Consider the following 17,048-nt stretch of genomic DNA (forward strand, 5'->3'; position numbering starts at 1 on the left):
CAGACTTTGCAGCCGGTTGCAAAAGGCGCTGGAGCCGAGAGGTGGAGCTGTGTGCCCAAGGCTAGGAGAAATTGCACAATTTGAAGCAGGGAAAGGCTTCGGGTGGCCACAGGGCAAAGAGTGGATTTCTGAACCTCGACAAACAAGTCCAGCTAGTCGAGGTTAATGATTGGCGGCCTAGACAACCATGGCGGTGCTCAAGATCGTCGCGCCTGTCCTCATCGCTGTCCTCGTTTACTATGCCTATACCTGGGAAAGTTTCTCCGAAGGTAAGCCAAGGGAGAAGGGTTGCCTCTTCTGAAACATGGCCTTGATCCTCTCTTGCACATAAATGCCTCTGCCGTTCTCAGGGATGTTTGCACATAGCTAGCGACACCAGCTCTGCTCTTGTTGCATACCCTCTAACATTTATCCGATGAAAATAGGGACTTCCTGTTCCAAAATCATCATCATAATGATAACAACAACAATAAAGAAGTTACTATTTATACCTCGCCCACCTAGCTTCCAACATATATGAAAATATAATAAAACATTGAAAAATTTCCCTATACAGGGCTACCTTCAGATGGCTCAGGGGTCGGATCACTACCCTCCAACATTTCTCCAAAGAAAATAGGGAAGTCCTAAGGAAAAGCGGGACATTCAGGGATCAGATCAGAAACCGGGAGAGCTTCTGTAAATATGGGATTGTCCCTGGAAAATAGGGAAGCTTGGCGGGTCTGTTGTTGGCACTTGTTAAAAACTTTTTTTGTTTAGACTACCCTATCCAGATACGTAGAACCTGGCCCATGTTTTACATTAGTGTTTATTATTATTATTATTATTATTATTATTATTATTATTATTATTTAACTATCCCTTCACCCCAAGGTTCCAGAGCGGGTTACAACAAAACACAACTTTAAAAACAGTTTAATTACAACCACTGGGGGGAAAGATGGATCCTAAAGACACAGGTGCCAGGGGAAAGAGGTGCGTCTTTTGAAAGCTGTATAACGAAAGTGCATCTCTGTGAAGTGGGAGTTCTGCAGCTTAGAGGCCACCACAGAAAAGACCCTCCCTTGGGCTGCCACCACCCCTGAGTCTCTGGAGTAATGATCATTTATTCTGATTTAATTTTTGAACGTTTTAAAGAATTGCTTTCATCAACTTCGTTGTTTCGTAATGGTGTCGACGTTCTGTTCTGTTACAATCCAGCCGTATATTGATCTTGTGAAATGAAATAATTACTAGGGAGGAGGCAGTAATACTTCTAAATCCCCATTGCTGGAAGCCACCGGACGGGAGAGTGCTGCTGCACTCAGATCCTGCTTGTGGGCTTCCCTTTGGGGCATTTAGTCGGCCACTGCGAGAGCAGAATAGTTTGGATAGCTCAGTTGGCTAGAGCGTGGTGCTGATAATACCAAGGCTGCAGGTTCGATCCCCATATGGGGACATATCCCAGCATTGTAGGGGGTTGGACTAGATCAGGCATCTCCAATCTCGGCCCTCCAGATGTTTTGAGACTACAATTCCCATCATCCCTGACCACTGGTCCTGTTAGCTAGGGATGATGGGAGTTGTAGTCCCAAAACATCTGGAGGGCTGAGTTGGGGGGGGCCTGGACTAAGGGTCTTTTCCAACTCTGTGATTCTGTGACTGCATGGGGGCCCCTTTGGCCAGACTCTCCTCCTATCCTTACGTTTCTGTTCTTACGAACTTCAGTGCAAAACATCTGGATTGTAGGCGGTTGGTGTTGACCACCTCCTTCTCTGTCTCCAGAAATGGTGCGAGGGAAACGGGTCCTGGTGACGGGGTCAAGCACAGGGATAGGGGAACAAATGGCCTATGAGTTCGCCTGGATGGGGGCCCATTTGATGCTGACAGCGAGGAACGCGACACGCCTCCAGAAGGTAAACTGTTAATCCCTTGACCCCAATGTAGTTAAACTCAGGTTCCTTGATGCCAATAGTCTTAGTTTGGCTACAACCCTTAGCCTCCCCTCCCCTCTCAAAAATACCCCCCTCATCTCTTCCTTCCTCATCTGGCCCTCCTTCTGACCAAGCTCCCCTCCCACAAGAATCCGTTGTTCAATAATGGAAACCGGTTTAGTTTAGCCATGCCCTGATGGTGACCATTGGCTTGTGGGAACATGGAGGCTTTTTTCCTGATGACACCGGCATTATGGAACGCCCTCCTTGCTCTAAGGCGTTGGACTAGATGACTCTTGGGGTCTCTTGCAACTCTATAATTCTATGATTTTATGACTCACCATCACTACTGCTATTCTACTGGTTTTCAAGGACACACTTGTTTCCAATGAACATTATTCCCAACCTCAACTTCCTGATCCAACTGTTTTGATTTTGATTTTTTTAAAATAATGGTGCTTTTAAACTGGCTCGCTGTATAATAAATTTTGTGGCTGTTTTTTACTGCTCAGATAGGATTGTTTTATTGTGCGTTGTAGTATTTTACAATGGATTTTATACTTGAAAACCACTTAGAAGCCACTTTCAAGTTCCCTCTTTATTTTTATTTGTTTTCTCTTTTTTGCATAATTTTTATTAAGTTTTTTTTAATTTTACAATTTAGAATATTCATTTAAACAACCTTAAAATATCAATGACTTCCTTTCTTCTTTTTCCATGCTTCAGTTTGCATGCCATAAAAGGTAAAGGTAAAGGTACCCCTGCCCATACGGGCCAGTCGTGACCGACTCTGGGGTTGCGTTCTCATCTCGCTTAAGAGGCCGGAAGCCAGCGCTGTCCGAAGACACTTCCGGGTCATGTGGCCAGCATGACGAAGCTGCTCTGGTGAGCCGGCACCAGCGCAGCACACGGAAACGCTATTTACCTTCCCGCTATAATGCAGTACCTATTTATCTACTTGCACTTAGGGGTGCTTTTGAACTGCATGCCATAGATCCCTGCATATTTCACATAAACTAAGCCATCCAATATTCCATTTTTATATCCATCAAAATTTATTTACACTGTTGAATTTATCTTAAAGCTGCCAACCTTTTCAAGTGTAGGCAATTTTCACCCATGTATTCAATAAACATTTCCCAGTCTTCTTTAAACGTATACTCTTCTTGTTCTCTTATTCTATAAGTTGTCTGCAAGCTGCACATATTCCATCAGTTTAAGTTGCCAGTCATCTTTAGTTGGGACCTCACTCATTTTCCATTTTGGGGCTCGTTTTCCATTTATTTGTTTCCTCCAGGTAGTCCAGAATTGTCTAAAACTGGGAGCCGCCTCTGCTTCGTACGTCGTTTCAGATATGAGTGACTTGGCTTCTGCCCGGAATGTTGTGGAAGAAACCAAGAACGTCTTGGGTAAAGATGGAAGGCCAGTCCCTAGACAGTCTTGGAGGGGTGGCAACTGTTCTTCCAGTTATCAAAAGGCTGCCCCACAAGCTACCTGAGGCCCAGGCAAAGGGCTCCTTAACCCTTTCGTCTTGAGGGGAACAGCTCCAAAGGCATTTGCCGGCTTCTGCCCTGGGACACCTCAGCTATTGGCCTTGTCTGCCTGCATCTTGGAAAAGATCAGCCCAGAGATCTTTTGATGAAGGATGGTATATCATCATCATCATCATTAAACCTTTTATTGGCATCGCATACAAACATCCATAGCAAATCAATACAGAATTACCACCTTCCCAGTGACACAAAACGTTTGTCAAATGAAAGAGGCAAAGCAGTCTAGAATTACAGCTCTAGGTCTCCAGGGAAATTAGACGTCTGCAATGTGTTTCGATGACAAAAAACCAGATAAAGATATTCAGCCACTAACTTGGTGAGCTCCTGATTATTCCCCAATAATAGAAAATGTATGACCTCTAATTCTGGTTTCCATATGGGGATGCAGAGTTGATCTAGGAACTGCTGGTGGAGATCAACATATAGTTTACATTTAAGAACCATATGCGTAAGAGTTTCCATCTGATGGTCTTCACATGGGCAAATTCTTTCTCCTTCTACCATTCCTGAGAACCTTCCCCATAGGAGGTTTGAAGGATTTGAATTAAACCTGGCCAGGGAGGGAGGGAGGGAGGGAGGGAGAGAAGGAAGGAAGGAAGGAAGGAAGGAAGGAAGGAAGGAAGGAAGGAAGGAAGGAAGGAAGGAAAGGGGTTGACCAGCATTTCCCAACCTGATTGGCCTTCCAGATAATTTGGACAGCAACTCCCATCAGGCCCAGTCATTTGAGATTAATCGATTTTGACTTGTTTCCAATTACTCATTGATTGGGTGTATCTTCCAGCTCTGTGATTCTGTGAAAGCTGGTGTCACCAGATTACGTCCATCAGTTCTGTTGACTTGGTTAACCTAAATAGTTTGAAGTGGGTTTTGAATACATGGGCAATTCATAGTTTCCATTTTGAATGTCATTGCGTTACTATCTTCCTTACTGGCTTGCACAAATCACGCTTCTGAATAATGCTTTTTATTGGGTAAGGAGAAAAAAGTTCGGAAAACGCTGTCTTAATGCAAGCCTAACCAAATTTCTCCTTGCGTTCCTACATTAGTAGGGCACCAGGCTTGCATAGGGTGGTATCAGAGAATTGTAAGGTTGGGAGAAACCCCAAGGGTCATCTAGCCCAGCCCCCTGAAACGAACGAACCACAGCTAAATCATGAAAGGACTGAGCTTGGCACAGGCTGATTTTCAGGGACAGCCTGAAAACATGAGAAGAGGCTGAGCTCCGTCCATCTCCAAGGACGGCTGTTGCTCTCCCACTTCCACTCAGGGTCTCTGTGCTCTTTTCCCTTGCAGGGGGGCTTGATCTGCTGGTTCTGAATCATGTCGGTGGAAAAATCGGTTTTGGCCCATACCAAGGAGACATGGAATCTGTGATCAGCTCCATGACGGTCAACTTCTTCAGCTACGTCCAGATCACCGTGTCAGCCCTGAGCATGTTGCAAGAGTCCCGTGGCAACATCATCGTGGTATCGTCCATAAGCGGTATGGGCAGGCGACTGGAGGACACCCCCCCAGCCTAAGTGATCTCGGGAGGTCCAAACTTTCTGAGCACAATTCAAAGTGCTGGTGCTGACCTTTAAAGCCCTTAATGGCCTCGGCCCAGTATACCTGAAGGAGCGTCTCCAACCCCATCATTCAGCCCGGACATTGAGCTCCAGCTCTGAGGGCCTTCTGGTGGTTCCCTCACTGTGATAGGTGAGGTTACAGGGAACCAGGCAGAGGGCCTTCTCGGTAGTGGTGTCCGCCCTGTGGAACACCCTCCCATCAGATGTCAAGGAAATAAACAACTATCTGACTTTTAGACGACATCTGAAGGCAGCCCTGTTTAGGGAAGCTTTGAATGTTTGATGTATTTATCGTGTTTTAAAAATTCTGTTGGGAGCTGCCCTGAGTGGCTGGGGAAACCCAGCCAGATGCAGGGCGTATAAATGTATTATTATTATTATTATTATTATTATTATTATTATTATTACTACTAGATGGGCCATTGGCCTGATTAGCAGGGCTCTTCTTAGGTCCTTCTAGGGCTCCTGCATCTAAATTTCCCAATCCTCTGTTAGTTAATTTATTGGAAAGCACCAATAAAAAAGTCCCAAAGGCTGCAACATTCCCTCAGAGGGGCAGTCGCTCCATCCCCTTAACCCCTTTGGTTTCTGGAGAAATAGATTCTGCAACCTTCCAAGTAGGAATATGTTCCTGTTTTCTCTCAGGCCGCCTTCCGTCCCCTTTCTCCGTTCCATATGCCGCCAGCAAAGCTGCGCTGGAAGGATTCTACAGCTCCTTGCGCACAGAGCTGCGCCTTCGGGAAATCAACATGCCCATCACTGTTGCCGTGTTGGGGTACATTGACACAGGTAAGCAGCCCCAGGAAGGGCAGCCGCTTAGTAGGGCTGGGTGATCATCCGGTGTCCAACATCGTGATATATCACCAGTGTTGTAAGAATTCTAAGGTCTCAAATGTAAAATAAATGTTCATAAATGTTCAAGGCAAACACATACATACGTATATAAACCACGTGTCTGAAATAGTACAGGAGAGCAATCCTGAAGCCAGTTTTACACTCCCAATGACCAATATTCCTGTGCAGTAAGGAAGGAAAATGAGGGAAGCCTTCCCGTTGTCCTTTTTGCTTGAAATCCTGTCTTAAGCAGTGGCGTAGCGCGGGTTGTCAGCACCCGGGGCAAGGCAAGTAATTTGCTCCCCCTAACCCGTGGATTTTAGCACTCGAGTGCGAGCGCGCCACACACACCCCCCAGATGCTGTGCCCGGTGCGGCTGGCCCCCCCTGCACCCCCCACGCTACGCCACTGGTCTTAAGGGTGTATTTGTGTATGAATAGGGTTAGTCTGTGACCTGGATTCAGGAACTAAAGTATTAACCATCACAAAAGAATGGCCAGATTGCCCAGGTAATGCAATCAGTGACCATTCTAAGGTATCCTGGCAGACAGGATTTCTGCTGGAGACCGCCTCCTTCTGTGATGGATGGATGCTGTTTTAGGGGGATGCTCTTGGGCAACAGGGTGGCCAATTTCAAAAGTATATACAGTGGTACTTCTAGATGTGAACAGAATCTGTTCCGGAGCCCCGTTCGCATCTAGAAGCAAACGTAACCAGCGACGGCACATCTGCGCACGCACGCATCGCTTTTTGCCGTTTCTGCGCATGCACCTGACTTCATTTTGAGCGTCTGCGCATGCACAAGCGGCAAAACCTGGAAGTAACGCGCTCTGTTACTTCCGGGTTGCCGCGGAGTGCAACTCGAATGCGCTCATCCCGAAGCACATTCAATCCGATGTCTGTCTGTATAAGGGTTTGCGCACCATTATTCAGGGTTCTCCTCCCTCTTGCGTGTTATGAGTGGGGACCCTGTTGCAACAGTTCCTTGAATAAAGATCAGGCTTACTAGCCGCTTTGCGTCTTAATATTCTCTGGTTGGCCTCTGTTATTTTCTCCTACCGATAGGGAATCCACTTAAGGACTGTGTACGGGCTCTTGGATACCCCATAAAAGAAAAGGAGCAGTTTTTTCACCAGCTAAACATTGTGATATACAGGCAGGGAACATTCCCAGCCCTGCCTGAAGATGCTGCTGGGGAGTTTAGACCTTCTCCATGCAAGGGAGATTCTCTGCCACCAAATCATAACCTTTCCCCTAAAACTAAATCAAGGCTGTAGTCCTCTCTTTTTGGGGGGGGACCATAAGGACTAGAATCAGCAGCAGCAAGGCAGACAGACCAGCAGCAGCTTCCAAGGTCCTGGGGTGCCTGGTGCCCTTTCCATACTGACTTGCCTTCTGCGTTCTTTTCCGCAGACACAGCTGTGAGGTCGGTAGAAGGCAAGATGTCCCTGAAGGCAAGTTCGAAAGAGCTCTGCGCCCAGGCAATCGTGAGGGGCGGCGTCATGAGGGTGAGGGAAGTTTTCTTTCCTTACTGGCTCACGAAACCTGTGCTGCTCCTCAGAGATTGGCTGCCAGGAGTCGTGGACCAGATCATTGGCAACAGCTACGTTCTGGAGAAAATCCTCTGAGAATTATTTGTGGGATGAACAGAAAAGCTACGAGTTCCGGTGCTGCAAATTATCGGGGGCTGCTTGCCGGTGCATTTCTCAATCTCTCTCTCTTGAATATTCAACAGCGTTTTAAGTGCAAATCTCTCCTAATAAACACATTTTTGTGTGCAGTACTATCTCACACAAACATTTCCCTGAATATATGCACCAATTTTTATGTTCTTATTTTTTTGCATAACCAAACAACATATGGTTTCAGGGAAGGGATCTTCCCAAGTTTACCTAGAGATGCCAGGGACTGAACTTATGGTAACTTCGGCACGCAAAGCTCTACCACTGAGCTGCGCCCCTCCCCTAAAAATGAAGTAAGATCCTAGTCCTCATTGTTCTAAACAAATAGCAGATTTAAATAGGAATCTGCCTTACACCAAGTCAGGTCCATCAGCCCTATCTGGAAATTCAGCCCCAAGAGCTCCTGCATGCAGAGAAAATGGTCTGCCACTGAGCTGCACCCTTCCCCTGAAAACGAAGTAAGTTTCTAGTCCTCATGGCTCTCATTTAGAGCAGATTTCAAAAGGCACCTGCCTTATTCTGAGCTGCAGCCCTTCCCCTATCCTTTGTTGTTGTTTTTTTGTTTAGTCATTTAGTCATGTCCGACTCTTCATGACCCCCTGGACCAGAGCACGCCAGGCACTCCTGTCTTCCACTGCCTCCCGCAGTTTGGTCAGACTCATGCTGGTAGCTTCAAGAACATTGTCCAACCATCTCCTCCTCTGTTGTCCCCTTCTCCTTGGGCCCTCCATCTTTCCCAACATCAGGGTCTTTTCCAGGGAGTCTTCTCTTCTCATGAGGTGGCCAAAATATTGGAGCCTCAGCTTCATGATCTGTCCTTCCAGTGAGCACTCAGGGCTGATTTCCTTAAGAATGGATGTGTTTGACCTTCTTGCACTCCATGGGACTCTCGAGAGTCTCCTCCAGCACCAGAATTCAAAAGCATCAATTCTTCGGCAATCCGCCTTCTTTATGGTCCAGCTCTCACTTCCATACATCACTACTGGGAAAACCATGGCTTTAACTATACGGACCTTTGTTGGCAAAGTGATGTCTCTGCTTTTTAAGATGCTGTCTAGGTTTGCCATCGCCTTTCTCCCAAGGAGCAGGCGTCTTTTAATTTCGTGACTGCTGTCACCATCTGCAGTGATCTCTCCTATCCTAGTGTTTCCCAAACAGAGGTCTCCAGCTGTTTTTTCAGACTACAAATCCCATCACCCCCAACCGCTGATCCTGCTAGCTAGGGATGATGGGAATTGTAGTACCACCATATCCTTTTGAAAAAGAGCATTTGGAGGCATACCCTCCTGATAAGGCATGAACATTTCTCCCCTCTCCCGGCCACCGGTAGCCATTTCCTCTCTGCCAGATTTGCAACAGAGGCCACACCCCGGGAAGCAGCGTGCACCGGAGGTTTCTTTTTAATTCACACAGCATCTCCCCGTACGCAAAAGTTGTTTAGGCCCCCGTCGGCTGAGAATCAGGACCCGGGTTTTCACTGTCCTCCTTCTCCTCATCTTTGCTGCCTCTGAACTTGGCCAGCACAGGCGTGTTGAAAGCGGATGTGGGGCTGGGTGAGCTCTGGGAAGATGTGGCGGCATTGCTGGCAGCGGCCCTGGAAGGAGAGAAAACATGGCAGGTGGTGAGGCTGGTGCCTCCGCCCCCCCCCCCCAGTAGGTTGATGCTGCAAAGAAAGCTAAACAGCATAAAGGACATAAGGAGAAACTCGCTGCATCAGGCCAGTGGCCTGTCTAGTCCAGCCTCCTGCTCTCACAGGGACCAAATGCCCCCAGGAATTCAAGAATCAGGATAGACTGCCCCTAGACCTGGAGGTTCCAGGAGAGCATAAGGAGAACCCAGTTACTGTGGCAGGGCAGTGGCCCATCTGGTCCAGCATCCTGTTCCCACAGTGGCTAACCAGGTGCCCCCAAGGGGAGCCCACCAGCAGGACCCGAGTGCAAACTTGATGTTTGAAGATTGTTCACAAAAGTGGCCACAATTATTTTTTTTAATGTCATTTGTACATGGCAAAAATAGCATAATAAATTTGCAATGATATCTACAACATATGATTCATTATTAGTGGTCAGTGTACAAGTCCTTGGTTTAAATAAACAAGTGGAGAGGATTAAATAAAAATAGCAAGTGGAAACAGGACAGAACTGCTCGGCTTCCTATCTTTTTAAAAATTATTTTTTGGCCGCAATCTTGAACTGTGCTGTTAAACTGGGGTGTGCTTTTCCAGGCGATAAAACCAAATGTAGCATGCAAGAGACTGAAGAGGACAAAATTCACTCTCTTATGTGGATATGCTATGGGAGAGGGGCTTTTTAACTGTGATTCCTGCATTGCAGGGGGGCTGGACTGGGTGACCTTAGGGTGCCTTCCAACTCTACAGTTCTATGATTCTACGTACTTCTGGAGAGCCACACCTTCAGGCCTCGTGAGGAACCAGGCAAGTTTGCCTCCAGGAAACCACTGGCCCATTTTCCAGCCCCTTCCCTGGAATAAAATGCTCCCCCCCCCTTCCATGTGTATTTTCCCCGTGAGAACAAAATGTGTCACGCCAGGTCTCGGAAGGATTTCTGCACCTCGGGAAACTGGTGTATTTCAGCCTGCTGACAGAGGTGCTCCCCAGGAATGAAGGGCGGAAACCGCCGGGGTTCAGCATCATAGGGCGCAAGTCCACCATGCTGTCGGAGGAGAGACAAAATGGGGATTAGACTCAGGATGACATTGGGAAGGGAAAAGATTGTGAAAAGGATGCTGAGATCATGGGAGGTGAGGTCTCCTTGCTCTGGACTCCTCCCTGATGTGAGTAAGTCAAGGGAAGTAATAGTACTGTTTGTGGCGTATCCACCCTCTCCCCTCGCCTTCAAGCCCCTCACACCTCTTTTGATTGACGGATGACATGCCGGCCCAGAGTTGCTTCAAGTCCACGTTGGATCCCATCGATCTCTCCATCTGTAGGGGGAATGAAAAGTAAAATTAAAAAGCTTATTAAGAGCTGCAAGAAACTGTCCTCTTAAGAAATTTGACTGCTGCTGGCACCTCCCACCAGCAGCATTTTGGGGATGGATATTTCTGGGAAAAGATGCTGTGATCATGGGAGGTGAAGTCCCCTTGCTCATTCAGCCTGATGTGGAATGGCTGAAACGCTTTGGCATGCTCATTTTTTTGTACTGACTGCATTTATATTCTACTTTTCCTCTAAGGAGCTCAAGATGTCTCACGTGAATCTCTTCCTTCTCATTTCACCCTCAAAACAACCCTGTGAAGTAGTCACCAGACAGTGACTGGTCCAAAATCACCCAGTGAGAGCTTCATGGCTGAGTGGGCACTGGAACCCGGGTCTCCCAGCTCCTAAAGGTAAAGGGACCCCTGACCATTAGGTCTAGTTGTGGCCAACTCTGGGGTTGCGGCGCTCATCTCGCTTTATTGGCTGAGGGAGCTGGTGTACAGCTTCCGGGTCATGTGGCCAGCATGACTAAGCCTCTTCTAGAGAACCAGAGCAGTGCACAGAAACGCCGTTTACCTTTCCGCCGGAGCGGTACCTATTTATCTACTTGCACTTTGACATGCTTTCGAACTGCTAGGTTGGCAGGAGCTGGGACCGAGCAACGGGAGCTCATCCCATAGCGGGGATTTGAACTGCCGACCTTCTGATCGGCAAGTCCTAGGCTCTGTGGTTTAACCCACAGCGCCACCCTCGTCCCCTCCCAGGTCCTAGTTCTCCTTTAATGCCCCCACAACAACCCTGTGAGGTAGGATAGGCTGAGAGAAACCAGCTGGAGCTCCCGGGCTCCAGGGCAGCTCCACAGACAGCACATTGCAGCAGTCCAGCCTTCAAGATTACCGAGGTCTTGAGACAAAAGAACAAACCTGCTTTGGGAAGGAACCAAAGACCTTCGGCATGGGGGGAACACTCGGGTCCAGAAGCTTGGTCTGGCTGGGGCTGAATCCCCCCGATGGAATAGTCCTCCTGGGCCTCATCTCTGATGGCCTCATTCTCGACGACCTCCAGGAAGCACTCTTGGCAGCTGCAACGGAGCAAAGCTCATTTTATTTTATTTTATTTATCTATTTTAATAGGTTTTTTAAATTAAATTTTCTAAATTACATTTCAAAATATTCATTTAAACAATCTTAAATCAATGACTTCCCTTCTCTTTCGGTGGTTCATTTTGCATGCCATGCAACCCTGCATATTTTGCATGAACTAAACCATTCAATAATCCATTGTTACATCTATCAAAACTTATTTGCACTGTTGAATTTATCTTGATGCTACCAGTGTTTTTAAATGAACACAGTTTTTACTCATATATTCCATAAACCATTTCCAGTCTTCTTTAAACATGCGTTCTTCTTATTCTATACAGTGGTACCTCGGGTTAAGTACTTAATTCGTTCCGGAGGTCCGTTCTTAACCTGAAACTGTTCTTAACCTTAAGCACCTCTTTAACTAATGGGACCTCCTGCTGCCGCCGTGTCGCCAGAGCACAATTTCTGCTCTCATCCTGAAGCAAAGTTCTTAACCTGAAGCACTATTTCTGGGTTAGCGTAACCTGAAGCGTATGTGACCTGAGGTACCACTGTATGTTAAATCTGCAAGCTGCACGTATTCCATCAGTTTAAGTTGCCATTCTTCTTTGGTTGGGACCTCGCTCGTTTTCCATTTTGGGGCTAACAAGACACGGGCTGCAGTAGTGGCATACAGAAATAGTCTTTTTTGACACCTGGGAATTTCCCTCTGAATTACCCCCACAGAAAGGACTCTGTTGTTGTGTTTTTGGAAAGTTCATTATATATATTTTGAACATTTTTTTCAGTTTATTATATATCATTTCCCAATATTTTTTTACCCTTTTACAAATCTTCCACATATGATAAAACATATGCTCAACCTCGTTACATCTCCAGCACTTATCTGATTCGGACGTATACATTTTAGCAAGTCTACTCAGAGTTAAATACCATCTGTAAATCATTTTCAGGTAATTGTCCTTCAGAGAATAACATGCTGTGAAGCAAGGCTCATTTTAAACCACAAAAACGGTTTGAACGGACAAGTCCAGAAGGTGGGGAACTCTCCTTCCTTGGAGGTTGGATGGCCCTGTGAGAGGGATTGATGGAACCGATTGGGTGGGTGAGATGAACAGGGGGGAGCACAGGGAGAAATTGGCTGGAGGGGCAAAACCCAGGAGGAGCCTAGGGAGAGAGCGAGGAAAACAGGCAGACTTACCACGAGCGTAGTCATTGACCTTCTCCATCTCGCGTTTCAGTTGCTCCACCTTTTCCTCCATTTCCATTTCCCCCAGCGAGTTGCTGTTGTTCATGTCTCCCTGAAGCATGGAAAAGAACTTGGCCTGGAAAAGGAGAGTGCAGAACGGGAAAGCTTGGCAGGTGTGCAGGTTTTGTGAGCCTGGAAACAGCTGCCTGCCTGAGGCGGTGAGACCCAGTAACTGCGCTCCTTGAGATGGGAAGGTGATGTTAGTTCCATTCTGAAACGTGTTGAAAAAGGAAACTCCCTGCAGTAAGAAAATTAGCGCATCAGGGAGGGGGTTCTGGCCAACCCTCTCCCTGGTGTGCTAGATTTCTATTGACAGGGAAATAGTTTCATATATTCATTTCATTTACATGTTATTGTTATTGGATGTACATCCCACCTGCTTTCCTCCGAGGAACTCAAGGAAGGCTCTGCCTTTCCTCACTGAATTCCCACAACAACCCTGCGAGGTGGGTTAGGCCGAGAGGCAGTTTGACTGGCTCAACGTCACACCCAGCAGGATTACTGTAAATTCAACAGTATAATTTAGATTAAGATATAATAGAGAGGGGAAAACCAAATGGAGGAAATAGAACAAGCATTTCATAAGGAACCATGTAAGGAGAAGAAGGGAAGTCGTTGGAAGTACAGTGGTACCTCGGGTTAAGAACTTAATTCATTCCGGAGGTCTGTTCTTAACCTGAAACTGTTCTTAACCTGAGACACCACTTTAGCTAATGAGGCCTTCCGCTGCCGCTACGCCGCCGCTGCACAATTTCTGTTCTCATCCTGAAGCAAAGTTCTTAACCTGAGGTACTATTTCTGGGTTAGTGGAGTCTGTAACCTGAAGTGTATGAAACCTGAAGCGTATGTAACCCAAAGTACCACTGTACATTTAATTGTGGGAAATTGTATACCTGAAAATTAAAATAATAATACAGTGGTACCTCGGGTTAAGTACTTAATTCGTTCCGAAGGTCCGTTCTTAACCTGAAACTGTTCTTAACCTGAGGTATCACTTTAGCTAATGGGGCCTCCCGCTGCCACATGATTTCTGTTCTCATCCTGAAGCAAAGTTCTTAAGCTGAGGTACTATTTCTGGGTTAGTGGAGTCTGTAACCTGAAGCGGATGTAACCTGAAGCGGATGTAACCTGAAGCATATGTAACCTGAGGCACCACTGTAATAAATAAATATTATACTAATGGGTGGGGGAATGAAACTTCTACAGGTGAAAACCGTATTGAAAATGGGATTGTGTATAACCGCCCCAATACGATCATGAGCACAGATCACCATGAATGCACAATAAAAGGGGCACCTTGCAAAATTAGGGTAGATGTTTTACCCCGAGGCTTAGCGTAGGTTTACTAGCCTAAAACTGCCAACTTTGCATGCACAGCAGCAGCTTCTGAAGATGCAAACAGGTATGTTTTGTCTCCATAAAAAGCTTCCCTTTGCAGATCCCTGCAGTTGAAGGGCCAGGAGCCCTGGCCAGGTCATGTGATAACTTCCGGGGTCCCCTAGAGAATCCCTTCTCCCACTCACCTTCAGATATTGGGCCAAGCTGGCTCCCTCATTCTCAGCTTGCTTCCTCTTCCTCACCACCCGCTCGCAGATTCCCGGGTTCTGTTCCATCTGGGCGAAAAGGTCCTGCAGGGATTTCTGGGTGTAGCTCACAGCCTGGCTGTCAAAGTCCTGGGGGGAGATCCGCTCGCAGAAGGAGATGAGGAGCGGGCACTCGTTGTCAAACTCATCCAGGATCTCCATCCTGCACTCGGCCAAAAAAGGAGGAGGAGGAGGAGGAGGAGGCAGAATGCCAAGAGTTCAGGCAGAGCAATCCATACAAAGAGGAGAAACGGAAACCTGTTGCATCATAGCGTTGGAAGGGACCATGAGAGTCATCTAGTCCAACCCCCTTCAATGCCCAGTGTGGGGCTTGAACCCACAACCCTGAGATGGAGAGCCTCATGCTCTACCCACTGAGCTGTGATCCCATTTAGCGCAAAGCTCTGATTATTGGCTGGTGGCTGTCTGAGTGTTTCGCTGGGGTGAGGATCGATGGGGCAATGTAACAGGTGCAAAGGAAGTATGATTGCTGAATGAAAACCAGTATGAACTTCAAGCAATGCAAACTGTCTAGGTTTTCTGGTTGTAAGTTGCTCTGAGTTGCCTTGGGCAAGATAATGCAACTCACAAATCCCCCTCCACGAGTTTGTCCCATACTCTCTTTTAAAGCCACCCAACGCGGGTGGCGCTGTGGGTTAAACCATAGAGCCTAGGACTTGCTGATCAGAAGGTCGGTGGTTTGAATCTCTGCGATGGGGTGAGTTCCCGTTGCTCGGTCCCTGCTCCTGCCAACCTAGCAGTTTGAAAGCACGTCAAAGTGCAAGTAGATAAATAGGTACCGCTCCGGCGGGAAGGTAAACGGCGTTTCCATGCGCTGCTCTGGTTCACCAGAAGCAGCATAGTCATGCTGGCCACATGACCCGGAAGCTGTACCTCAGCTAATAAAGCGAGATGAGCGCCGCAACCCCAGAGTCGTCCGCAACTGAACCTAATGGTCAGGGGTCCCTTTACCTTTAAGCTTTGGCCACCACTGCTCCTGTAGCAGTGAGTTCCATAGTTCAACTGTGCACTGTCCTGAATCTTGCAACATTCAGCTTCATCCGATAGCCATCAAGTTCTAGCATTTCTCTAAATGCTTTTCTCTATCTCCTTCCTCAACGCCATGCATAATTCAATACACTTCTATATCCTGTCGCCTCTTTATTGCTTTTTCTCTAAATCCCAAACCCCCAAATAAATAAATAAATCAGCACCCCACCCCCTGGCCAGGCCAGCCTCATTGAGATGAATCACCTCCTCAGGTCTGTTGTCACTCTGCCAAAATCCCTCAGGACCACCAGTCTGCGTTTAAAAGGGTCCAAGACCTTTTGCAATCTGGCCAGGGCAAATTGGACTTACCCCTAGCAGCTTCCAGATGCTTTGCACTACAACTCCCATCAGCCCACGTGGCGTTATGATGCTGGGGGCTGATGGGAGTTGTAGTCCAACCAAGTCTGGAGAGCAGCTTCTGACATCCCAGGGTTGCGCACTGAAGCAACGCAGGTGGTGGGGAAGTATCTCTCGGTCCACTGAGAGCACCCCAAAAAAAAAACACCAGTAACCCAAATCTATTCCGCCCGCGAAGCAAAGGTTTGCCAAATTGCAGAATCGTAAGGTTGGAAGAGACCCAGAGAGTCATCTAGCTCAACCCGTTGCAGGATAAAAGAAAAATGTCCAGATAAGGCCACAGAAACCATTATCTAGAATCAAGACGTTCCAGGTACAAAATATTCTATAGCGAAATCTTGCTGAGCATTGTAAAAACTGCTGATGCTGAAGGGAGAGCAACAAATTTTAATGAGGATGGTGAAATTATTATTAATAATAATAATAATAATAATAATAATAATAATAATAATAATAATAATGTTCTGAGTGGCGCTCCTTGAAACTCAGAGCAGCTCCGAGGAGGCGTGGCTTGCACACAGCCCCCGCTTAGACCCTGGCAAGTGGGCGGGCCCCTGTGCAACCCAAGGGGCGTGGCTTATCGTTCTTTTCCCAGGAGAGGGGCGTGGCTTACTTTTTCCCCACGTGCGCTGCCTTGGTTGGTGCCTGGTGGGCGGCTGATAGGTGGGCGGCGCTGCCTGGCTTACATCTGCCCGCCCCCGTCCTGCCCTCTCCACCTCCTCCAGCAACAGCTGCTGCTCCTGCCCCGTCGGGGCGCCCCACATTGTGACACAGACCTGGAGGGGGGGGGGGCTCTGCTCTCGCTGCCGTCCGCTCCTCCTCACGTGCAAATCAGCCCCCCGGCCCGAGGACAGGGGAGGTCGGAAGGGGACGGGAGGAGAATCAATAACCCCGACCCTCTATTTTCTTCAGACGGAGAGGTGCCGGGGCTCCGGAAATGCAGCCGCAAAAGCGCCCCTGGGGGTTGTATGTACGGACTGATCCTGCGCCCCGCCCCTTTCCCCGTTTTTGCAATCGGTGGAGAGGAGGCAAAATGCACTCTGCACTCTAGCTGTCTAGGTTGAATCCCCAGTGGCATTAACAGATAAGGCTGAGACTATCCCATGCCTGAAACTGAGAGGAGATATGAAAGGTAAAGGGACCCCTGACCATTAGGTCCAGTCGTGGCCGACTTTGGGGTTGCGGCGCTCACTTTACTGGCCGAGGAGGCCGGTGTACAGCTTCCGGGTCATGTGGCCA

At 47.6% G+C, this 17,048-nt stretch overlaps 2 protein-coding genes across 2 annotated transcripts; one reads left to right on the top strand and one right to left on the bottom strand.

Annotated features, from left to right (window-relative positions):
* On the top strand, nucleotides 1–7,645 carry LOC310834163 (hydroxysteroid 11-beta-dehydrogenase 1-like protein A). The gene is made up of 6 exons (XM_083717632.1): nucleotides 1–269; nucleotides 1,765–1,895; nucleotides 3,211–3,322; nucleotides 4,760–4,948; nucleotides 5,677–5,820; nucleotides 7,279–7,645. The coding sequence occupies exons 1-6, from the start codon at nucleotides 188–190 to the stop codon at nucleotides 7,491–7,493; spliced, it is 873 nt and encodes a 290-aa protein (XP_083573758.1). The 5' UTR covers nucleotides 1–187; the 3' UTR covers nucleotides 7,494–7,645.
* Nucleotides 7,646–8,929: 1,284 nt separating this feature from the next.
* LOC310834171 (uncharacterized protein) lies at nucleotides 8,930–16,577 on the bottom strand. The gene is made up of 7 exons (XM_083717641.1): nucleotides 16,423–16,577; nucleotides 14,343–14,565; nucleotides 12,772–12,895; nucleotides 11,409–11,566; nucleotides 10,417–10,490; nucleotides 10,118–10,219; nucleotides 8,930–9,141 (listed from the first exon to the last, which is right to left on the bottom strand). The coding sequence occupies exons 2-7, from the start codon at nucleotides 14,562–14,564 to the stop codon at nucleotides 8,985–8,987; spliced, it is 837 nt and encodes a 278-aa protein (XP_083573767.1). The 5' UTR covers nucleotide 14,565; nucleotides 16,423–16,577; the 3' UTR covers nucleotides 8,930–8,984.
* Nucleotides 16,578–17,048: the final 471 nt, after the last annotated feature.

Source organism: Podarcis gaigeae (genome assembly GCF_964106915.1).
Source record: "Podarcis gaigeae genome assembly, chromosome: 16".
Lineage (NCBI taxonomy): Eukaryota > Metazoa > Chordata > Lepidosauria > Squamata > Lacertidae > Podarcis > Podarcis gaigeae.